The sequence below is a fragment of the Chamaea fasciata genome, unplaced genomic scaffold (assembly GCF_029207755.1).
Source record: "Chamaea fasciata isolate MVZ Bird 193981 ecotype frontalis unplaced genomic scaffold, bChaFas1.0.hap1 SCAF_2, whole genome shotgun sequence".
NCBI classification, from domain to species: Eukaryota; Metazoa; Chordata; class Aves; order Passeriformes; family Sylviidae; genus Chamaea; species Chamaea fasciata.
The window spans coordinates 42278241-42303001 of record NW_027094087.1 but is presented as its reverse complement, the minus strand read 5'-3'; the positions used below and the strand labels follow the sequence as shown (position 1 = coordinate 42303001).

General features: G+C 42.7%; 3 protein-coding genes across 7 annotated transcripts in view; 2 read left to right on the top strand and 1 right to left on the bottom strand.

Annotated features, from left to right (window-relative positions):
* The window catches only part of ELMOD1 (ELMO domain containing 1), a 43153-nt gene extending 31773 nt beyond the window's left edge, over positions 1-11380 (bottom strand). For 2 of the 3 annotated variants that reach the window (XM_066175783.1, XM_066175785.1), the window contains exon 1: positions 11262-11380. The gene's annotated coding sequence lies outside the window, so the exon portion shown is untranslated. Of the gene's footprint in view, positions 1-11077; positions 11165-11261 lie in introns of those variants that run through there. The other variant, XM_066175784.1, reaches the window with a different exon arrangement.
* LOC136285760 (class A basic helix-loop-helix protein 9-like) lies at positions 11042-11803 on the top strand. The gene has a single exon (XM_066177289.1). It carries the CDS (start codon positions 11042-11044, stop codon positions 11801-11803), a length of 762 nt encoding a protein of 253 aa, XP_066033386.1.
* Positions 11804-21683: 9880 nt separating this feature from the next.
* The window catches only part of ALKBH8 (alkB homolog 8, tRNA methyltransferase), a 44744-nt gene continuing 41666 nt past the window's right edge, over positions 21684-24761 (top strand). Inside the window, exons 1-2 of one of the 3 annotated variants that reach the window (XM_066175779.1) lie at positions 21684-21773; positions 22496-22640. In XM_066175779.1, coding sequence (XP_066031876.1) covers positions 21710-21773; positions 22496-22640 — 209 coding nt within the window. In that variant the 5' untranslated portion in view covers positions 21684-21709. Of the gene's footprint in view, positions 21774-22495; positions 22641-24761 lie in introns of those variants that run through there. The other 2 variants (XM_066175782.1, XM_066175781.1) reach the window with 2 other exon arrangements.

Here is a 24761-nt window from a genome sequence, read left to right as displayed (position 1 = left end):
CTTTCCTTGGAAGAGCAAGAGTACTACTATAATCACATAAAACAGCAAAATTATTGCAAGATCTGTCTCAAAATATAAATGAAGCTTCCCGTAAATAAACATCAACTATTTGAATTTCTTGTGACTCTATGATCTTTTTAGTCGTATAGCAAAACATGCATCAATCTGAAAGGTTAACAGTTGCTGGAGGCTCAAAGAAATCAAGAGTAAGCTTTAAACGTCACCTCTTTATCTAAAGCTGAGGGTTTGCTTTGCTTGTCTACAACAAAGCTGCAGATACGGCTGCAGGGAAAGTTGTGTTATTTAAAATAAATCACCATACTTTCAGAGCAAAATATAAACCCAAGGTAGTTCCCTTCACAATCTTTGTTTTGCAAGCTAATGGATATTTGCAACCTGGTATATTGCAAACACTTTAAAATGTATATTCCAATTATAAAGAAAGGTGTGCTGAAGAAAAAAACAAAACAGAAACATTAATGCAAGCAGGCTGGATATAATACTTTGTTTATGTGGATCATTAGATTACAAAAAAACCCCCCAAAAAACCACCAAACCAAGTAATGTATTTTCAAGTTTAGTTGTTGCAGTTTAAAGTATGTTTTAAAGTACGTTCCACCATGATGTTGATTTCAGGTTGCTGCTTTTCTTTCTAGTGGTACCCTGGGTTGGCATCTACTCCTCATTCACCTCAAAAGCCTACATTTATTTATTTCTGAGGGACAACAGGCTTGAGCCTTATGTCACCAAAAGTGGTTTGCTACTGTATATTCCTTTTTCTTTTGCTGATGGGCATGTTAGAGCTTCTGTATCTCAAACACCAATCTGAGATAACTAGAATTGGAAAGGAGAAGAATAGCAGATACACATTATGAAATGTCCCTTGAGGTCCTGGAGAATAGCAAGCTGGCTGAAAGCCAGCAGGAGGCAAAGACAGACAACAGCACTCTGGGCTACATGAACACAGAGCCAGTAAGTAGATTGAGGGAAGGGATTATCTTCCTCAGCACTCTGGGCCATATTTAGCCACTGCCTAGTTTGGGGCCCCAGCAATACACAAAAGACACCAACAAATGTAAGAGTTAAGCAGAGGCCACTGGCATGATGGGGCCAAGGCTGGGGGAGACAAGCTTGTACAGCTCCAGGCAGGGACAGCTTTGGAGGGACATTACAGCACCTCCAGTGCCTACAGGTCTGTCATTGAAAAGTCAAGAGATGGAGTCTTTACAGCACTGCAGGACAGGAAGGGGAAAAACAACAGGCAAAAACTTAAACAGGAGAGGTTCAGTCTGGATACGAGGCAAAATTTTTTTCCCAAGAGGACAGTCAGGCAATGGCACAGATTGCTGAGAGACACTTGGAGGTTTCAAGTGAATGAAGCCCTGAGAAGCCTGACCTCAAAGCTGACCCTGTTGTGGGCAGGAGGTTGGAACAGAGATACTCTGAGGTCCTTTCCAGCCTTTGATTCTCTGCTTCCCCCACAGTCACTCTCATGGGGTGATCTCAAATATCCGGCATTATACCCGAATACTCTTAGTACCATAGTGCTATAGAGATACAACTGACAGGGTGCCCAAGTGCCTGCTATTTCATCAGTCTAAGAGCTACCCAGCTCTCAATATACTTTGCAATGTTTCCCATGAAACAAGTTTAGCTTTAGGATGGAACAAAATCATTCCCTCTCTCATCTCTCCCCACCACCCCCACCAAAAGCCTCCACCATGAAATGTGATCATAATCAAGTCATATTATGGGCCTACAATTCAAGAATGAGAGTCTACAAGAGTCATGCCAATGACAAACACACAACACACACAATCCCCAAATATAAATAAAACCCAAACAACCCTAGGACCCCAGTTTGGTAAGCCATTCTAACTCTAAGCAAGTATTGTTTATCCAGCTATCCCATGGAATAGACACATAACTATTTGCATCGTCCATCTTGCACTCATACCCAAAGGTGGCATAAAAATCACTTGAAGTATATTAAACAAACTAGTACAACCAGAGAATCTTCATCTCAGTAACTGCATAATCATTTACAGGTGTTTAAATGTCATAGCAACAACACTGCCCAGACCTCTCCAACTCAGAGGACATCCTGGGAAATGGCTCTACTGCCACAAAAGGTCTCAAGAACAGGTCACCTGTTCCACGCAGTTCAAAAGTTTTATGTTGGCTCAGAAGTAGCTTTGACTGACTCCACCGGTAGGAGTCACCTCACGGATCAAAAGTGGATGCCTGTTTTGGGTGAGCTCAGTTCCCCATCTCAGTACAGAAGGGTATTTTAATTTCTATGTGCCCAAGATGAAGCTGTACTCAATGCCAAGCATTCTTTAGAAGAAAATCTTGGAACAAAATGTCACACTTGACTGACGACCCTAATAAGTAAGACTTGACTTCAGTCACAGTGTCAGAGGTACTAAGATTTTTTCCACTTCTAATCTCCATAACACACTGACATTTTACATTTCTGTACTCCACTAGTAGAGTGAGGGCAAGGCTAGATATGAAGTAAAATTTAACAGAACTTTAGTCCTGTGAGCATAAGCACATACCACATAATTAAGCAACAAAAATATCCCTTAATAAAAGGTTAAAATCACAGCAGAGTTGGGGAGTCACAGGGCACAAAACCCCCAGCTTCTCTCAAGCTACAGAACAGTGCTTTGAAAGCCTCCAATTTTGTAGTTCTAACTTAGCATTTCAGTCCATTACTGCCTCTTCAAAGCATCACGAATATCAGGAAGGATCAAGAGGGTCTTACAATTCTCCTAAGAGACAGTCATGTAGGATTGTATTTGGGTTCAAGAGAACTTACTTGTCAAATCTCACAAGTTACCTCTAACACCACTAAATTCAGCCTACGTGCTGTAATTCCTCTGCAGATTTTGGCTCAGTGACAACCCGCAGTTTGATGAAGGTAATATCAAACCAGAACTTAGCATCGTAGAAGCATCTCCACCTTTCACTGTAGATCTCTGCCCTTTAAAAGAAAAAGGCTGAGGTTCTCCACCTGACTGTTCAAAGCAAACTAAATCCCAGAAATCCAACAAAGGAAATGTTCACGCATCCAGACGCATTTTGCATGCAGAACTGGGGCAATAATCTACTTTTTACAATTTCTGTTAGCTCTGCTCTATTACAATGTTGAAAGATGGAAAGAAAGGACAAAACTATATGAAGTCACTTCAGGTGACTGGTGAAGACTTTGCTGGGTGCTAATAATTCTATTTCTAATAATAAGTCTATTTCTAATAATAAATACCAAGGTAAAAATAGAGGAAGCTCTCCACAACCCAGAATACAACAAACTTCTTCTCTGTCTTCTTCAACAAGACAGACACAGTCTTGTTTCTGTCTATAGTGTGTCCATCCTTAGGAAGCTCACTTTACATACTGAGGAAAGTGTATTTTATCCAGAAGGGCACTGAGTCAATGACATATCAGCTAAAAATGGAGTTCTCATGCTTGAAAACAGTCTCCAAAGTACAGAAACTTCCTCTGCCCCCCTCCTTCATACATTATAAAAATGCATAATTTTTAGTCACTTTTTATGAACTTCACCTTGACTACTAATGAGTTCACCCAGGAGAACAACAGCTTCATCTGGGGGGCTCACATGTGTTTACATGGTTTGCACTGGAATGTTTCTGGCCCACTTGCTCTGTTGCCAGACACACTGTACGACAGCTTGTACTGCAAAGAAGTGTGTTCTAAATAAAACATCACACTTTGTAGCAAAAATCCTTCAAGTTTAGAATAAATCCTACAAGGCTAGATTGCATAAAATCCAAAGAGGCTTCCTGGCTACCTCCCAGACTAATTACTGCAGAAGTTTCATGGAAAAAAAAACCCCAAAAATACTATTTCTAAAATTGAATGACTGATGTGCTTTTGCACTCCCTCCCTTCATAGTTTCCACTCCATTGCCTAGAGATGAGTGGAGGGTACAAGTTAAAATGCAAAGATGAAGTATTCCCTTGCCACCAAAATTAACTGAAGTCTAGATTTGCTTTAGAGCCCAATCAATCACTAACAAACAGTAGTTCGTGGGGAAGAAACATCATTCTATCAACAGGTTATATACAGATTGGCAATGTTGATAGGTTTACACCAGAGATTCTTGTTCTATCCACCATTCCCCCAGCTTTCCAACATCTGTTGTATTTTCTTAGACCAAGCAGAGTTAACTCAGCCATAAGATTAATACAACCTCACACCAAGTATCAGCCTGAAAGCATGAAAAACTAAGGACTGAGATTTACTTTGTTAACTGACCCTTCTCCCCTAAAAAAGTTAAGGATACCAGAGGTGTCAGGACAAAAGCCAAACTCAGCTTTTGGGTTAGAGCAGCATAAATCAATCTATTTATGTAGGAATTTAGTGAAGATCAGACACAATTCATACTGATCTGACAGAAAATTGTTCCATGTGGTGCCATTTTCCCATCATTCCACCAGATTACTTTGGCATGAAGTGGCAACTTTTCCACAGAGCTCTGAGAGACAGACATGCAGGAGTAGTGCAAGTAGGATCCATGAGAGTTTCTGCATTTCCTTCTGCAATTTTACTATGACAGAATTCAAGAATAATGACCTCCCATGCAGCCAGCCAGTTAGATGAAGCACCACACTTGTGAAACCACAAGCACCCTATAGTAAGTGTTATGCACCAGCTGTTTGCTGCCTGCGGTCCTGCAGCTTGCAGGGGGACCACAATAAAAGAGGAACAAACTTATTCAGCAGACAGGAGGATCTAAAATTCCACTGCAGTTATTTTGCAAACTTCATGGCCTACAATTTAATCTCCTGGTTGCTGCTCAGGGAGATGTTCTGCATCCCAGGAGGTAGGAAATCAGGACAACTCCAAGTACATGACCTTGTTGGAAGCTCTGGTTATCCATTTGCTGCCCAGGAGGACACATGCAGGGTAGATTGCTCTGGTTTTACCCATGTCTGAAGTGAGGAGAAGTGGAAGAAATCATCTGGTTTATCACAGAAACAAGAGACTTTCCTAAAGTTTCTTGAATAAGTATTGCAAACTCCATGCTCTGGTTGAACCAGGTTTAAGCCTTTCTTTAGGGAAAAATTTTGAATGGCAACACACAAAAAAACCCCAAAACCAAAAAAAACCCAACCAAACAAAAAACCAATCAAACGAAACCAAACCAAAACCAAACCAAAAAACAAAACAACAACCCCCCCCCCAAAAAAAAAAAAAAACCAAAACACAAAAAACCAAAAAAAGCCAACAGCCAAAATCCCAACAAAACAACCCCAAAAAAATCACTCCAGGGCATCTATCCAAACCATTGTCCAGATAGGCCTCCATACCAGCCAGTATCAGCTCAGCTTGGAAGAGTTAAAAGTATCTTACCAAATTTTTATTTCTATTAACAAGAGCTGTGGACAACAGTAAAAATGACTGCAGTAAGACTCCCTTCACCTTTCTGTAGCTTAAGATATCTCCAAGTAGTGTCAAAGTCAAACACTGCTTCTATAAGTAGAGGAGAAAGAAAGCTATGATGGACTTTGGAGCCAGGAACATTCATAAAAATGAGGGCTACATCAACACAAACACCACACTGACACAAAAAAATAAGAGGAAAAGACGATGAAGATCTGCAAATGGTAAAGATGGAAAGAATGGTTTGAAGGTTAACGAACTTACACCAGCTGTTAAGCAAGACTTACAAAACACACTTTCAAGCATGGCATAGGAACCATTCTTATATGGTAATTCCACAAAATGTATTTTCTCAACCTAGTAGGAAAAAAAAGTGAGTGAAAAAGAAAGTGCAAGGTGCTGTGGTGCTCTTCCTCTGTCTGCCACTTCCTGCTTGGTTCAACCAGACCTTTACTTTCTTTTGGGTGCCCACTCTCAGACAGAAAAGGATGCTGGCAAAGATTTGATAGTAGAAAACTGGAAAGATGGGAGAAGACTACGTGGGAAGAAAAGACAAAGAAGAAACATGAAGACCATTGAAAACTGTTCCTTCAACAACATTACTGAGGGGGAAGAGGAACAAAGTGGAGCTAAGAGGAATACAGACTAGGACAGTATGATTGACAGGATTGCTATAAAGCATTTATTCTTAACACACTGCAACACTGAGAATCTTCCTTCAGTGCTTCTTTCTACTTAGAAAAGTGGGCATACTTTTATTTCTTATAGTCTTACTCTTAACCTCATAAGTGTAAAGTGATAGAAAAACTAAAAGGCATTACATTAAACAAGTTTCCAGAACCCTTACAGCAGATACACCCATAATAATTCAGCAGTATGAACTGATCTTATCCTTGAGATAGTAACCGTACAAAATAGCACACATTGGTCAGGACAAACGAGGTTCAAAGAAAAACATGACTATCTCAGACCATTGGAGATACTGTTGTAATCCTACTTGAGAAAGTGGGGAGTAGGTTGTGTGGCCTTTTCCTAATTTGTGCTTATGGTATAATCCTGTTTTCCATATCATCTTCTGGGAGCACCACCACTTCTTTCCCTTCCTCACTCAGTTCAGAAAGAACTCCTTTTTTCCTCCTTCAACCCATCTGTTCTCCTCAGGCTGCTTTAACACTGACAGCGTGAGGGCCTAGCAAGCCCAAAATTAACAAACCCCACACTGACTTTAGTGTTTCAGAGGAACAACCTGTTTGATGGCACACATCCAAGCCAGTGTTGATATGGATATGGCTTTGTGAAAGCGGAGTGGGAGAAGGAATAAGAGACTTGCTCTTATAACTGCCTACCAGAAGAGGACTATAGTTTCCATGACCACAGGACAGCTTTGTACTAAGGGGCCCAATTTTTATTGCACACAACATGACTGTGCAAGTATTATCAGAGTAGTAACAAATTGTTGCTACGCCATGGACAAGTCTCAACATCCAAGTCATTCTGGAAGATAATGAAATGTAGGTATATAATTCTATTTTTAAAATATATTAATAGACTACTAAAAAAAAAAGAAGTAACAAAAATAATTAGAAAACTTTCAATCATTAGTGCAATCTGTAACTAGCCACAGAAACCCTTGCTCAGTTGAGCAAGTATAATAGTATCAGTTTTGGGGTCCTAGGAAACTTACTGATTCACTTTTGGCATGGGCACAGGCACACAATATGGGCTTAAATGGCAGATCCTACATATATATATATATATAGGAATAACTCCCATGTCTGTGAAATTGATAACCAGCTGTACACAGCCCTAAACAAGCCTTTTTTGCAGGAACTGCCTTTCCTTCTTTTGCACCATTAGGAAGCATTGGTTAACCATGGCGAAGTTAGAAGAATGATGCAGAGAGCTGTAGAGACAGGACTTTGTATAGCTAATTCTTTTGGGTTTGGTCTTGTTCCTTAATTAATCTGAGTATCTTTCCCTGGAAAAGCAAAATACATAGCTACTACAGAAGCTACAGCTACATCAGTGCAGAGCACAGACCAACAGAAATGCTGCTGCCAAGCACTTGAAATTGAAACTGCATAGGACGGGGAAAGGCAGTTTGTTTATAAACAAAACACCGTATACAGATGCTGAAGTAGCTCCAACCAAGTCCCTGGGGATGAATACCAGGTTGCAGTTGGTGTCCTCCCAAAACATTTTCACCTATTCATTCTCACGTGCTTCAAGACTCGTCCACAAAGAAAGGTGAAGAACAAAAGTCGTGAGATTTGCTTGAAAAACATTAGTGTAGGTAGACATCTATACTTAGACTAAAAGTGTCTGTGAAGTAATTTCCTACCAGAGAGAGAAGAACTCACAGGTACACAGTTTCCTATAGATACAGTCCTAAGGACCACTACTGAACCTCCTAACTTTGCTCTAATGAGTTGCAATTTCACCTGCTTATATTGTCAACTGTTTTCAATTCCAGTCTTTCTAGTTCCTAAACTTCTCCTGTTCCCCAGGCTACTTTTGATGTCTGTGGCTGTGTCTGTCTGAACTAGAATGGAGGGCTCAGCCTGCAGATCTGCAGACAAATTAGGATGAGGTAAAAACACTATGCCAAACTGCTCCACTTCACTCAGGTACTTTAACTACTGGGAGGGTTAGAAACTATCTTCTTGAAGGGCCTCTTAGCTGAGAAGTAACAGAAAGCTGAGAAGTGTTTGCTCACGTTTTGCAGAGGAGTAGGACACTGAGCTCCAGAACAAACTGCCAGAAACACTTGAAGCTGATGAAGTTGGTGTGGGGCTCTTCACTGCTCACTAGACTACAGCTGGGAGGTACTTTAAAGAAACCAGTATCTTTTATGAAAGGCTCAGTAATTGAAAGGCAACACTACCAATGCAGAAGTGCTGGTATAGTTTCAATGGGATAGTTCAGGTCTCTTACAGCCAGACTGCTCTGAGACCTGAACCACTGCAAGGCAACTGGAGAAGGTCTTTGGAGGATGTGTCAGATACTTAAGCCGGATGCAAGCCAAATCACTAGTGTAAACATATCCATAATGTGTCTCAAGGCAAGTCAGACAGGTCAGTTTGCCACCAAAATGCTTGCTTGGCCTTGAAAAGGAGCGCTCACGCCGTCCCACGTACCACTAAGTAGTGACTCAAGAAGCTGCTCCCAGAGCTTCTCCTGTCATACTTCCCTTTCCACTGCCTGCCAGGAACAAGCAGAATTTCCACCTCCAGCTCAGGCTTGGCAAATCCTGTGGTACAGCACAGCTCAGCACTCGAGCTCAGTTAGGTGGCTGAGCCTATATCATGTTAGATGGATCCTGAGGATGCTAAGCCCGAACCACAGCCACAGTCCTGCACGACAGCAAACATTGTCCACATCTCTTTACATCAGTCTCGTCTCTCATTTTATTTTTCCTTACTTTATTCTTCTTGCCTGTTTGGAATCTCATCACCTGGTTTCCTTCTCAGTATTCCAGTAAGCTCTGGTCTAGGGTTTACTTTTCAGGCCTCCTTCCCAAAGCTTGTATTCAAAGAGTAACATATTTCATGCAGTCTTTTGCCCTGCATTACCAAGCAAAGGATTTAAAAGGAATGTAAAATGAAAGAAGCTTTCCAATCAAGAAATCTGAGCAGATGTTCATAAGAAAAAATTAAAATGTAGTCTTATGAGCCAGAGGGCATTAAATCCAACAAGATTTGATCTCCAGGCAACCCAAGGTTGTTCTTCTTGCAATTTTCTGCTAGCACTTCAAATGACCCCTTGGGAAAAATAAAGCTTGCCTGGCTCTGTATAGTTATAATGCCCTGACTGTACAACTGAACATAAAAATTGGTTTATAGCTGATCACAGCTTAACTTTAAAATACAAGATTATTTAAATACTAGCAGCAGTCTGGAGCCCTACAAATGCCAGCATTTGTGCAACATCATTTTCCCTGCAGCTAGCAGCAAGTCTGTTTGTGCAGGGAAGATGATAGATAACAAAATAATCACTTAATGCAACAGCCTTGAAGTTTACCACTTAAGTATAGCTTAGCTCAGGGGGCTGCAATTCCCTGTCAAGAGTGACAGGAAGATGTTTGATCACAGGAAATTCTTGGGTTCAAACATGTCAGTGAAGCTAATGTGATGCTGTCCCACGATTAATAAAGCCCTGCCTCAGAACTTGAGCTGGCTAAGGGTTCACGGACACTTTGGTTATGTGCTCAGCCATAGCAGGTTTTCACATCAGCAGAACATGTTTTACTGTGTACAAGTGAGCCAGTAGGAAAGTTAACAGATGCATTCCATTGCACGATTTTTCCATTGTTTGCTGCTTTCCTGGAATCATCTTCTGCCCATTTTCTGTTTAGAGTGATACATACAGCATCTGATGCTGTCACATGATTTCACTCTTGAAAAATCATAGGCTTCCTGTCTCCAAGCTTCTATTAGCCTTGATGATAAGTCATTTGCTGCAGCAATGTAGTTTTGCATTAGTTTCAGTTGAAATATGTCTTAAAATGATATGCAGATTATGAGAACTGAACAAGTCAAAGGGTATTTCTAGATCTAACTCCACCTGTTCAGCTTGGCAACACAATGGCCCACATTTTTAAAGACAGTCAGAGAAAAGCAGGCTCTCCTAAGAATCAGTTAAGTCTCATCTGAACCTGCACTTTGATAAATAGATGTAAGTATGCAACACCTACCAAATTACTACACATAATGAGGCCTTTGCTGTTCTTTTCCTGGGGAAATGAGATGCTCTTATCACACTCAACTGATTCAACTATTCATCAGCCTATGAGTACAAAATAACATTCTTTAAAAATGTGCAATAAAACGATTGGAACAGAAGGCAATCAGTAAGCTTATTGTAGAGCACAGGGATGATGCAGGATTTTAGAGATGCTATTTTTTCTATTCTATTCTATTTCATTTTAGGATAAATTAGAATAAGGGGGAGTGGAGGAGGGGGGCCAGGGGGGCAGCAGAAGAGAAAAGAATTAAAACCCGGATTTACTAAAGCATGCAAGCCACAAAATAAATTTCTTTCAGTTTCTAAAATGGCTTCTTTGTTTCAAATGCCTTTGTCACAAAAAAAACCAGCTTGTTGTGATCTGACTGTTGAGTTGACTGAATTGGGACAAAGGTGTTGTTCTTCCCTCTCCCCCACCGTCCTCATTCTGACATACACTTTCGCTACCCTCTTTTAGCCATTTTAAAGGAAATTGTACGAAGACCAGAAACGGTGAGGACAAAGGGAAACATCAAAGACATCAATCCTGGAATAAACTCGGAGCAAGTGCAACTTCAAAACACAATGACCATGTGGGGGATAAAGGGGAGGCGGGCAAGAAGAGAGTGCCATGGAAAAAAGAAGTCCTCATTATCATGAGCACACGCTGGTGCAACTGGGGTGCACAGAGCCCAGGGCAGGTGCGGCGGGACAAGCCAGGCCAGCGGCCCCGCACAGGGCGGGCTGCGGGGCAGGGCAGGGCGCAGAGCCCACTGCGGAGCCGCAGAGCCGTGCGCCTGGCGGCCGCCCAGCGCCGGCCTCCTCCTGTACAATTATAAAGGATGGGGCCGTTAGAAAAACTAAAAATTAAATGAAAAATTTAAAAAATCAACTACAAATACCCCAAATGCGCAAACCACTCAGACCCTCCAAATTTCCTTACGCCGCAAGGTCTTTCCATAAAGCGTCCCGCTTTCAGAGGGGCAAAACTTCTCTCCCACCGCCGGGCGGTGAACGAGGAAGGGAAGCGGTGCAGGGAGCTGCGATGCGATGCCCGGAGCCGCCTCCCGTCGCTAAGCGACCCGCGGGGCCGCCGCCGGGGCCCGCCGCCGCCGCCGCGCACTCACCGCTCCGCGCCGCTCCATCCCCGCGGCGCAGCGCAGCTGCCGTCCCGAGCCGTCCTTCCGAGCCGGGAGGGACACGGAGCTGCCGCCGCCGACGCGATCTGGGTCACCCGGCGCGGCGCCCGGCGAAGGTGAGGAGGAGGAGGAGGCGGAGGAAGGCGGGCGGCGGTGCCGCCTACCGGCGAGCGCGGGGGGAGGCTGCGGCGGGGCCCGAACCCGCCCCGCAGGGAGGGGAAGGGGCCGGCGACCCACGGGAGCCCCGGGGCTCCCTGCGCGCCGCCCGCCATCGGTGCCTGGCCCCCAGCGCAGGATGCACCTCTCATCCCTGCACTTCGAGGTCTTGCCCCCACCTCGTTTTCCCCGCGCTTGCCAAGGAAAGGCGTTACCTGTCTGCGCTTCAGGGGAGTCCAGCCACAGTGGTACGGTTAAGGTCCTACAGGAAAGCGGGAAACATCTCCAAGGTGTTAAGGTCCCGGCTAGCTGGGGTAGTACTCAGCGAGCCAGTATTCTTCCTCCATATCCTATCCCAACGACCTGTCAAGTGATCAGTGTCCTTTCTTCCCTAGCAGTATATCCTGGAGGCTTTTGATCTTCAAAGTTTAAAGTCAGCTAATCGGGATCATAAGCATGTCGTTCTATTTACATAGCTCTCCCCTCTAGGAGAATAACAACTGTTGTTTGCAGCATCCTCAGAATCATTTAAAGTTGCCCAGTGCAGTATCTACTGCTAGTAGGCAAGTAGTCTGTGTTTCATTCATCCTCACTGCTGCATGTATCTGTCCAGGTGTTCTTTTGAAGCTGTAAGCAGTCTGTCAGGCCACACTGGCATCCCAACATTAGCCAGTAGTGTCATGGTTTTAGAAGCCCTTTGAAAATGCTAATTAACCTATTTTTCTAAGTGTTCTCTATGCCTAATTTGAAAATAGCTTTCTGCATGCCTTTCAGGGACATGGTTTAATTTCTTCTGAATCTCTCTTTTCAGTCATTTTGATCCCATAATCAACTGTCACATTCAAAAAGTAGGGTGAAAACACTTGGGTTGTTGTGTTAAACATTTAACGCCCAGGAAACACTGTTCATGTCTTATGGCAAAGCAGACTGGTATTTAATTCTCCTCCTAGCTAGAGCTGTGTAGTCTCTCATCCACCTGCCATCAGCATGCCTGATGAACCCGGCTGGCAGGTGCTGTGCCCTGCAGGGCTGATCGAGTGGCAGAGACGGAGGAGGTCCCAGCAGCCTCCCCTGCAGCTGTGTGCTCCATCAGCAAATGAGGTCCAACACTCAATTCAACAACTCAACCATTGGTACCAGACTACAGCTTTACCACCTCATCTCTCATTTGCATCATGCTTTGCACATTGAAGTAATCTTTCAGGCTTAATTCCATGCATCAATGCAACTAGAAAAGTAGTTCTTTTTCCCATCTCCTGCATTACAGCAGTGTTTCTAATTACTATATCACAACGATGTTTGCCCCCAACACATTAGACTGCTGCTCTCAGGTCCTGTGCCTGTCAGAAACTTCTGTAGCACTAGGCCAGAGGATCCACTGCAGGTCTGCAGATGTCTGAACAGAATAAACTCTAAATTGGGGGACTTTTCAGGGGCTTCAGGAGCAGAGTTCAGTTATGCTTCCCAAAATAAATCTAGGAACAGAGATTCATAAGACAATTAATTCATAATTATGCAAGACGAATCATGAGCATGAAAAGCCAATCTTTGCTACAGAAGTAGCCTTACTTTCCCAGATGACATGCTCTTGTTTACAAGTATTCAGGAATTCAAAATGTGAGATAGAAAGCCTTATTGACTTGTTCCCTTACTGTTCTGGCAAATTTAGGGGATCAGACCAAGATGTTTGGAGTTTCCAGATGGCCTCCTGCCCATTCTCTGGAATCATACAGTGGTACATAGCTGTACTGTAATCATGCAGTGCCATTTCAGATTTGCCTGAATTTTTTTGAGACCCTTGTTGTCAGATTTCAGTTTGATGTACATATTCTCTCTATGTTGGTACGGAAGCTACCCAGGTTACTATGATTCCTATGTTTAGCATCATTGTTTCATGGAAAATTGAAGCAATCCAGCATTTTATAAAAAGCTTTTTTGTTTATAAGCAGTTACAGAACATTTTATCAAGCTGTATTTTCCTTTTAACAGCATAATTAATTTTCATTTATGGCAAATGAAAGAAACTGTGCATGACAGCAGAAATATAGCCTGTACTTAGAAGTGGCAGTGAAACCATATGAGAAAAAAAGAGATGTAGGACCCCACTAGTTGAGCAATGTCACACTTTTCCAGCAATAGCTCATACAGCCTGCTGTGCTTAATAAAAAACAGCAAGGTCACCTGCATGATTAATTTAGCATTGGAAAGAAGGTGACAGAAGCAGCAGAAAAAACAGATAACAACATACCTCATTCAGATACTGGTGAAAAATCAAAAGCTCAAGTCCCTTATTATTTTGGATAGAAGCTCTTGCTGTTACAGAAATTACTGATAAAGAAAAAATTGATAACAAGGACATGTGTTGTGTCCTTGTGAAGAGCCTAACTATTTTGACACCACCTAGCACATTTCTCAGACAATGTGCCACCCAAGCATTATTAAATGCACCATAAGGAGTTAGATTTTAGTTAATGGTTTTATAGTATTAATTTGTTTCCTTTTTAGCAAGTAACATTTTTCATTTTGTGACAATATAGAGGTAGCAGAAATACTTTAGCTACGCTTGTATTCTTTGACTTAAAATCGACAAGAGAAAGACTGTGTTTTACCTAACAATCCTAGAACTGCTGGAATAATCTTAAAAGTTGTAGTAAGAAAGGATAAGGAAGGAATAGGAAAACCCTCCCTATTTACATAAGGAACTTTCTTACCTCAATTTTCAAAATCTGTAGTTCAGATTATCAATCCCTCTAGTTTTCACTCAGCATGACATAAGCTACTCTCTCCATAAATGACAAGCTTCTCAGGCTGTTCTCAAATTTCCTCATTTGCTCCTTTTGAGGGGTTTCTTGTCAGCTGGCAATTACTTATGCTGAGCTTAGGACAAGCATCAAATACAGATTGTCCTAAAGTGAATTATATGGCTCTCATGCACTGATATTATAGCAGCTAGGGCTGTGTGCACACAAGCTTCAGGACAATTTCTTAAATCAGTCTCCTAGTTATTTTGTTCATTTTCAGTCCCACACTTCGCCTCACTTGTATTTCTTTGACTGAAGGTGCCATAAAGTTTAACATGCGAGGCACTAACAGAAGCATGTAGACGATGGTTATGTGAGAGATGAAGTGTGTCAGGCTTACTCACAGAGCCTTTAGAGAGATGACAGCTAAGTGAAGCAGCCAGTATGCTCATTTAGTTTACCATTTCTTGAAGCAAAGAATTTTGCCAGAAAAGACTTAGTCTACATATGAATTAATATTTTAATTTATATCATTCTGGTAGATATTTCTACATAAAAGGAGTAAAATAAAGCGATGTAGACATGAATTTCAAATGCTGTATGCTAGCAATACCTGCTTTTTTCTCTTAATAAAAGTAAGCAAACTCAAATAGGCTGAAACTATGTTCTAATCATCACCAAGATGTATACCAACCATATTATGTTTGTGTGAAAAAGAAATATTTGCATTTATAAGAGAAAAAAATGAAATCAATTTAAAAGGAAAAAAGAAAGTTGATGTGTTTTTTTTTTTTTAATCTATTCTTTTCATTCATCTTCTGCCATGAATTAGATCCATACTCTGAACGCATGTGCTACACTTCATGCAAAGATTACATGGTGTTCACCAACAATGATTCATGAAGATTCACAACCCCTGGTGATTTGGGTAAATATTTATGTAAATGTCATACAGATCAGCAAACTGACTCACAGACAAGTGGTGCTTGTAAAACAAAAAAAGCACTAAGTTTGGATGCATCTTCTTTTTTTGTTCTTCTTCTGCTTTTCAGTTTTAAAGCTTACAATTCCTGTTTTCCAGATATGTCAAGTGTGCACATAGATGCAGAGAAGTAATGAAAACTAGATTACAAGAGCAGCAAATGAGGTGACCCAAGCATCTGACCACTTTTTTTTTTAGAAAATTTTAACTTATGGTTGAACAGCTATTCTTCTTATAAAGAGAGTGAATGTGTTGCATGAGTTCTCCTGAGATGATGTCTGAAAGGAGATGAAAGAATGGAGTTCCAGTCCAAGGAATACATTGCAATATTCTCTCCAGTCAGTGGGGGCACCAAGGATCTCACTTACCATGGAAATGTAACATTTAGTTCCCGTATGTAAAGAGTAGTATGTCTTTAAAAATTAACTTCACAGATTATGTCTGAACTGCAAGCACTGCGTCCTTAAAAATGTATTGATTGCTCAAGTAGACAGAATCAGAGCCTGATACGCCATGATTGTCCTTATGATACATTTATGCCCTGAAGTTTTAACTCTGAGAAACGATGGTTCCCAAGGACATGCAGGAAAGCAGACTGCCTGCCTAGTGTAGATAACAGGGAGGATCCCTGTGCAAGGTCACATTGCTTCCTGAATGCCCACCAAATCCTAATTTCTTGTGACAGAACTGAGTTTTCCCAGGTAACCATAAGATTTTGACTGTAGGGCCAGAAGACTATAATACAGTTCAAAAAGTATTTTAAAAATATGTATTTCCGATTTGTTTAATGTAAAACAGGCGTGAAGAGCCAGAAAAGAATATAAGGTACATGCAGACTTTGAAGGGATGACAATTTTCAGTCTTTGTGTCAGAGAAAACAAATATTTTGTGACACTCTTTCTAACAACATTACCTTCAAGGCTAAACTACACCATGTGTTGATTTAGACTGATTTAGAGGGAAATCAATATTTTGTGATGGTTCTTTATAACAGTTCTTTCAGTACTCCGTATTATTTTTGTGACACCCCAGAAAGTGTACTAGACTGGTGAAAGGTCTCACCTAAACATTGCCTGGACTGCAGAGAAAGAGTCACAGTGGCAGTGAAAGCCACAGTTCCTCTTCAGCAGAGTATTATCATCTTTTCTTTAAAGCTTGCATGGCATTGGGAAGATTTAAAGCCCTAAGTTGCCAAGATTGTTTATGGCAAGATAAAATTAAAACTGAGGACAAAACAATTTAATGCAATGTATGGTTTGCTTAGTATTGGTGCATGTGGGACTTTGAAGGTTGAGGACCATTCACGGAGAGATTTTATTTGAGCAGAAAAAGCTGGTAGGAGCTTCACTGGGAATTTTTGAATTAACTTCAAATATTATGCCTTTCAGAAGTTGTGTCTAGGGATTTTATTTCTCTTGGGGTCTTTTTTAGTGAAATCAAGAAATTATCTGTTTTTTGACATCCATGTCCACATGTTGCAGGAACCTCTCAAGAGCTGATTCTTTGCACCAGCAGTACATATAATGAAATATCTTCGGACTTGCAGCATGCACATCATAATTACTGTAATTTCTGTCTTATGCTTGAAAGTTCACAGGAATTTTCTGAAGATTCACCAGAGGAGGATCAAAGATTTTCTGTTTATTGGGGCTTACAGATTGTGCTCCCAATTCAAGTGCAATATTAATGGCCACCCAGTAGTGTAGGCATGCTTTTGCAGTGTGTCTGACAACAGAAGCTAAAGCTGTTCCTCCCTATCTCTAAGAAACAGTCTTGAACTTCATTAGTGCAATCTCATGGCATAGCAGAAGTGCTCAGTTTAGCTAACCCCTGTCCAATCCTAAACATTCCCTGACCGGTTTGGTTCTGTAGATGACAAGATCTGTAGCTGTCCCAGCAGAGAACTGGAATCTCCCTGCTCAGAAAAAAGCTGTGTCATCATGCTAAAGAAGCTTGCTCCACAAGAGGATCACACCTGGCAGCAGTGGAAGGGAACATGCCAATAATCATGTATTTGTGCCAGAAACACAGTGTTGCCAAATATTACATATTTTCTGCAAGATTTATGCTATTTAGTGTATTTCTTAAAGTGCCAGTACATTGAGTCTTGAGATTTCAGGAACAGTGCAGTTTTTTTATTAAAGGAAAGGGGAAAAAAATATTCTAAAATCTTATGTTTGTGGAAGAAAGCTTGAAAAAGTTTGGAGGTATGAACAGAATGTAGGCTAAAGCTTAGAAATCAGAAAGCATACTGATACTACTTGACATTTTAAGTCTCTTCAGAATACAAGCATTTTGACCACCAGCATTTGAAAATGCCACTGATTTTAACAGGACCCAGACTTCTTATGTCTTTTTCAGTCTTATGCAATTGCTAACAAACTTCTAAGAGTTGTGGTTTTTCTGTTTTTCTTTTTTAGAAAGGAATATGAAATCTAGCATTGAACAGCACAAACGCAGAATAAAAATGACATGCAGCACAGAGCCAGCCTTGCCTTCTTCCTGAAAAATATAAGCCCTTGGCATTGCAGAGGTTTTTTATGGAGAGTTTTATTATCGCAAGCAGCAGCAGTTGCACATTTTGAATTTAGGTCAACACATATTTGTCCAAATACTGAACCATTACATGAATGCTATCCTAAAACAATTCATCTTGTCTTATCCTTTATTGCAGTACTTCTCTACAGGAGTAGTCACGGGTGATTTTGAGCTGGATTTTGTGCTCAGAGGTTTCTTCTTATTTCTGTAACAAACTGCTATCCTGAAATATATCCTATTTGTCATGATTCTTAAAACTGTGGTTTCTTACACCAAGAGATTTGATACAGCAAATCCTATCTTCTTGCGATTCCCTTTTAATTGGGTTTGAAATTAATGGAAATCCAGTGTGATCACATTAGGCTAAAGCATAGTGTGGCTTGCCTTGCTATAAAAGGGAGTAAGATTTTCTTTTCACCTACGGACCAGTAACCTCTTGTTTGTTGAAGGAAATAGACGTGTTTACTTGTTATCCCATGAAGTTGATTCCCAGGGACTGACAAATGCCTGGATTCTCTCTGGGAACGTGGCCAAGATAGCTAACACCATGGTAAATAGTGTGATTTGTTCCTGAGAAAAGTCAGTAGGATTTTATTTTTCACCTGTGACTAAATGGGGGCATGATATTCTGCTTTAGAAAACATCCTTCCTCATTATCAATTAAAAAAGAGCCAGAGCCAAGATTTTCTGATATAAACCTTCTTTTTTCTTAAGAAAACTGTTAAGACTTAATACCAAACTAGAATATTTGCTGACATTTAAAACCAAAATATTAAAATTATTAAAAGGGGATTTTTTAAAAGAACTAGTGAGTTTTCTGCAAAAGCACTTTAAATCAGAGATTATATTAACATCAAAGGTAAATGCTCACTTCTGTGAACTCTTTTGTGGGTTAGTCAGTGATAATGTTGTTAATGGAGATGTATTTTTACTTGTCAGTAAGCACTGTGGTATCTGTAGGAGGAGCCTGTACACATCTTGTCTAGGATGGGAGGAGAATGCACAGTGCTTCTGGGCTTAAGTCATGAAGGGCATAACAATTCTGGTTTGAAATAAGCTTATATTAAACCCCTAACCAGCCTTTAACTGTTTTCTTTTTAAATGGTGGAAATTTCCTATGTGAGAATGTTGTTTATAGAAGAAAAATCTTGATTTGTTATCAGAGGAAACCTTATTGAAATATGCATGAAAAATTCTTGACCAATGCTAATCATACAGAGATACTTGAAAAAAACCCTCACAGCGAGTTTGTTCTCCCCCAGAGAACACACATGGACATGCAGGCAGAATGGAGAGTGCACAGAATCTGGAATGTGGACACTTAAGACAAACAACCTTTGGGCAGGTACTTTCTACTTGTCAGAACAAATTGGTAATGAATTACAAACTGGTATCATTAGGATCATCCTTTCAGTAGCTTTCAGGGTTGGGTGGTTTCCAGGGCTGAGAGCCTCAGAGAATATTTTAATAGAGACAGCAGCTGTTGATGCAGCCTGGTTGCTCTCTCTCCTTTCATTCTGGCTCACAAGAAGAGCAGATGATACTAAGGCTTAGAGTTCACAAAGGTTAACAAGCTCTATGCTATACTCTTACTAGGCAGGTAGCAAATATTCATACTTTAAATATAAGAACTTAGGCAGAAGATCTGTGCTATCACAACGCTTTGTTAACCACTGTGTGGGTCAAGGACAGAGGGTGACTTAATAGCATAGACTGGGTGGAGAAAAGAAGTGGAACCACTCTTCTGACCAAGTAGTTCCTACCTCCCAAATATTACAGGCTGGTAGATATGCCCTGTCAGCCTCACATGCTTAGTGCACTTGTACCTTCTGCACGTGGAACAGCTGTGTCCCTGGGATAGGGCATGGTATACATTCCAAGGGAAAGGATTTTTTTGTTCTCGTTTCTTGGTTGGATGGATTTTTTGTTGTTTTATTCTGGGTAAGCACAGCCATGGGTAGATTTCTCCAGAGTGTGCATCTGGGATAAACTTGAGGAGCTGGCTTGAGTCTACAGGTTTACAGGCTCATCAGTCACCTTAAATACCACCTGCCTGGGAATCCCACACATCATTGATGCTGAGAAAAGTTACATACCCACAGGAGGCTGAGGGAGGAAAAATTAAAATCAGCTTGGTACTTAACTAGAGAGAGAGAGGAAAAAAAAAGTGTTAGGCTTTAGGTAATAAGATGCAGTGAGAAGTAGAATATTTTTCAGGTAAACAAAAAGTAGGCAATCCCAAATTCCAGCATTTTGGATAAAAAAGGGAGAAAGGTTATGTCTAAGGGCACAGTATGAAGCTTGGTTAGCCTATGAAGAAGAAAAATGAAGCAAAGGCTTACACACTGTATCTCTGATTTAAGGGACCACTTTCTCCACAGGGAGTCAGTGAGGTGTGGAGATGCTTCCTTTCAGTGAGGCAGGTCTCTCACTAGAGTGGGTTCACTCCACAGCCTTAGGGGGGTTGTTGGCCAGGTCAAGAGTGGTGCAGCAGAATATTTATGTACAACCAGAGGCTCGGTCTTCACATGGCCTTGTCTGGTCTGACATGGTTTTATCTTCGTCTGTCCCTGGTGCGTTGGCGAGCCAAAGGTAACATGATCAGTGCTGGCTGTGATGGTGGCTTGTTCAGGGCATGGTCCCTTCTGGTGAGCACCTGAGCCTGGGGGAAGCTGTGATGCTGTCTTTAACCCATCCTGGCCTGGTGGAAGCTGTCTTTAACTTGCAGTGTGGATGTGGCTTCCCCCATCTAGTTTTGGATCCCATGTTGGAGGAGGCTCCAATGAAGGAATGGAGGCAGGTGTGGGGCTGTGGGATGGTGTCCCTCTGCATATAAGGTTAAAGCATTGCACTTGTTCTGTGAGGACTCAGAAGGAGACTGTGGATAGAGAGGAGGATGGGAAAGAGTTGGCTGTACTTGGGGAAAAGGTGGCATGGGGAGGGCCTGCTGGCAAGTGAAACCATGGAGTGAGCAGGAACAAGAGGTGGCACAGCGACAGTAGGTATGTGTCCATGGAAGGTGGTTGTAGGGGGCTGCTCACCCCCTTCCTCTTGCCACACTGACTGTCCTCGATCCACTCAGCATGGATGTCCCTCTCCGCAGGACACACCTGCGTGCCATGGGAGAACCCTGGCCTGGTCATTGGGAAATCTTGGCACACAGAACTGGCTGCTTGCAGATAATCAGACAGCTAGTGAGGTTGGAAAAGACCTTTGGAGATCATCAATCCAACCTTTGACCCAACACCACCATGTCAAATAGGCCATGGCTTTAAGTGCCACGTCCAGTCTTTTCCTAAACATCTCCAGGGACAGTGACTCTACCACCTCCCTGAGCAGTCTATGCCAAGGCCTAATCACCCTTTCCATGAAGAAATGCCTCCTAATGTCCAACCTGAACCTCCTGCAACTTAAGACTACGTCCTCTTTTCTTGTCACTTCTTACCTGGCAGAAGAGACATGACCCCACCTGGCTACAACCTACTTTCAGGCACTTACAGAGTGATGAGGTCCCCCCTGAGCCTCCTTTTCCCCAGGATAAACACCGCCAGCTCCCTCACAGCACTTGTGCTCCAGACCCTTCCCCAGCTCCGCTGCCCTTCTCTGGACACGTTCCAGCCCCTCAATGTCTTTCCTGCAGTGAGGGGCCCAGAACTGACCACAGGATTTGAGGAGTGGCCTCAGCAGTGCCCAGTACAGGGGGACGGTCACTGCCCTGCTCCTGCTGGCCACACCATGGCTGATCCAGGCCAGGATGCCATCGGCCTTCTTGGCCACCTGGGCACACCCTGGATCACGTTCAGCTGCTGCTGAGCAGCGCCCCCAGGTCCTTCCCAGCCACTCTGCCCCCAGCCTGCGGCGCTGCCTGGGGTTGTTATAACACAAGAGCAGGACCCGGCACTTAGTCTTGATGAATCTCAAAGCTTCGCTCCCCTGACCTGTAAAAGAGCAGCAGATACTGACACCCGCCAAAGCCCCGCCGAGGCGGCACCGCTCCAGCAGAGGGGCGGGGAGGTGCCATGACGGCGCGGCGGAGGCGGTGCCGGTGCCGGATGCCCGCCCCGACATGGCCGCTTCCTGCAGGTAACGCGCCCGCCGGGCCTGGGCTGCAGCGTCCGGGCCTCGCCCGGCTCTGGCTGGGGACGGGGATCCACGGGAGCGCAGGCAGCCTCTGCCGCTGGTTCCCCGGCCCGCCCCTCCCGTCCCGTCGCCGCCGTGCCGCCCTGTGCGGGGAGCAGAGCCCGCGGCGGCCTGGCCGCGGCTCCGGCTCTATCTCTGTCACTGTCAGCACGAGGTGGTGTAAGGGGGAGAAGGCCAAGCCAGTCCCTACGTCTGTCTCACAGCTTTTATAGCCTCCCCCGTGTGTGCTCAGGACAGAGCAGAAGGGACGCTGCTGTGAGGGTGGTGAGGCCCTGGAACAAGTTGCCCAGGAGGCTGTAGGTGCCCCGGTCCTGGCAGTGTTCAAGGCTTTGAGAAACCCGGTCTAGCAGGACGCATCGCTGTCCATTGCGCGGGGTTTGGGACTGGTTGATCTTTAAGGTCTATTCAAACCCTTAGCATTCTGTGATTCTAAGGGCGCTCTCCTGTGGTTATTCCTATTATCGTTGCTGTTTCCAGCAAGTGCCCAGAGGTTTGCGGGGTGTCAGTGGGAGGTTTGGTGCTGGCTGTCCCTAGCAGAGGTGGGATGGGACAGCCGCGGGGACGTGCTGGTGCCTGGATGCCTTCAGGCGCGTTTAACCAATGCTAAAGCTTTTAAATCTCACCTTCTGGCCTCCTGAACATATATATGTATATTTTTTCCCCAGATGTCTGTGTGAATACTGTGCCCTTATACGTTTGTTGTCTCCGGCATAAAACCAAGCCAAAACTGAGTAACAAAGAGACAAACTTTTCGCTGATCGTGGCGCTCCCTCTGCCGACAGCCGCTGCTCAGCTCTGCCCGGCCACCAGGTACTTGGGTTTTCCGAAGTGGCTTCGCCAGCAAATGAGGCTTCTACAAAATAAGCTTCGTGCATTGCATCAAAGTTTTACATTAATCCTTGTAGTAACTTCAGGCCAGTTCTGTGGCGTGCTATAACCTTATCTTGTATTCAGGGAGAAACGGTTTTCAGTGTGTTTTTTCAGGAGATCATTTTTAAAAATACTTGTTAAACTAGGTGGTAACAGTAATGAATGCAACAGTGGGTTAACCCTTTTTCTTCTGTAGTCATAGTGGCCTTTCTAAAGGAGGTGTGAGATCCTAGCAAATCAAGTTTCCTACTTTCATACAGTTGAGTGTGATTCCTTTGCTCAGAAATTAGGGCAGACCTGGTTTCTGTGCCTGCTGAATTGAGCCACTGGTAATGATGCAACAGACAAGACAGAGAGTTTAGACCCAGCTCAGATTCTGCTGTCTCAGCTATGCAGGGATAAATGCCTTCAGAAGCTGTAGGCACCAGAGTAATGCTGGCAAGCATGACACAGCACATCAGGAAGGTCTTCAGCTTGAGCAGCAGGTGAAAGGCTGAGTGTTGTTGAACAGATCATCTCTGCCAGTGTTAGATGCTGTTTAGACAGCTGAATCACACCTCTGCTGTCCCTTGTTCCGTTGTTTAGTTCAGGGGTTATGAAAGGATAAAATGTAGTCTTCCAGCCTCAGTTTCTGTGCTAGTTTGACAAATACGGTGGCATGACTTCTTTGCCTTCAGCTGGAGAATGTGGGCGTTTCTGAGGACCTGACTACAGGCCTGACTAAACAGAACTGCTTTCCCCGGAGATCAGATGACGTCGTCCAGTGTGTAGATGTGTAGATGCTATGGGAGAGGCCTGACCCTTTCAGTTTTAAGTCGTCTCTTCTGCAGTCTTCTGTTCTGCATGACAGTGGTCTGACTGCTATGGGTGATGGGCATAGCCCCCATGCTTTTCCATCTGAATCCAGTTTGCTTGGTTCCAAAGTATTAACCTGTCCTGTACTTTTGCTCTCTTTCTGTAAACTCACCAAATCAAAGATGTGTCACTTTCTTGTGAAGTAGTTTGGGACTGCCTGACATCCTCCACAGAGGAACCTGCACATGTGTAGGCTGTAAAGATGTGGGCCTTTGTTCACCTGTATGTGGCAAAGTGGGGCAGGCCTAGCCTTTTGGACCCAGTTGTGTAGATGGTGATGCTTAGGGACACAGGATTTAGTGGTGGACTTAGCAGTTCTGGTTTAACAGTTGAGCTCAACCTTACGGGTCTTTTTTAACCTAAATGATTTTTGTCATTCTGTAAAATCTTATAATTGCACAGCTTGGTCATAGTAGGCTTGCTGAAGGAGCCTGCAAATTAGCTGAATCTTTGTAAGGGTTATCCATTAGATACACTTAGGAGAATGTACTTAATAAAAACTTTTTGTGCTTCTTTTCATGAGACTTCTATTTTTCCTCTCTCAGTTGCCTTGGCTTCTAATTATCTTATGCTTTTGGGTGTTGTTTTTTTAGTTTTGTTTTTTGTGAGTGTGTCTCTCACTGTTCTTTTTTTTTGGTTTAGGCAAGTGTGGGATTTTTTGATCATTCTTTAAATAATGAAGGTTAAGAGGACCATGGATCTCTGTGTGTTTAACACTGTTTATTGATTAAGTAAAAAATCTTATCTTGAACTGTTTTGTCTTTAGAAGGAAGAATGTTGTTTTCAAAGAATGAGCTGTGGCCTGTTTGCAAGTGGTGCCATTAGAAAGGGAAAATGGTTATTTAGGAAGGTACCAAGAGTTTGAGGAAGGGAAGGGAAAAAATCAGAGTATAAAGTAGGCAAAAAGCCCTTAATGAGCACTGTTGCTTTAAAGGGAAATGGCACAGTTCCTAACAAATCTGTAATAAAACTAATTTTGCAGAGATCAAGATTGTTTCTATAACCCATTGATCTTTTCAGCCTCTACACTTCATTTCTGAAGTCATGTGAAATAATTATTTTCGTAGTCTTCTCCTTTTTCTGACATTCTGCCCTGTTTCAGCTTTATTACTTGTGAGATTTTTGTCTCTTGCATTTTACCTCTATTGCATATGAGCATGATTGTGCTTGAATTCTCTCTAAGAGATCCTAGAAAATGCCAAGAGT

Bases quoted from the DNA above. Each gene is read 5' to 3' on its own strand.
- LOC136285760 (XM_066177289.1), top strand. From the start codon at position 11,042: ATGCGCAAACCACTCAGACCCTCCAAATTTCCTTACGCCGCAAGGTCT.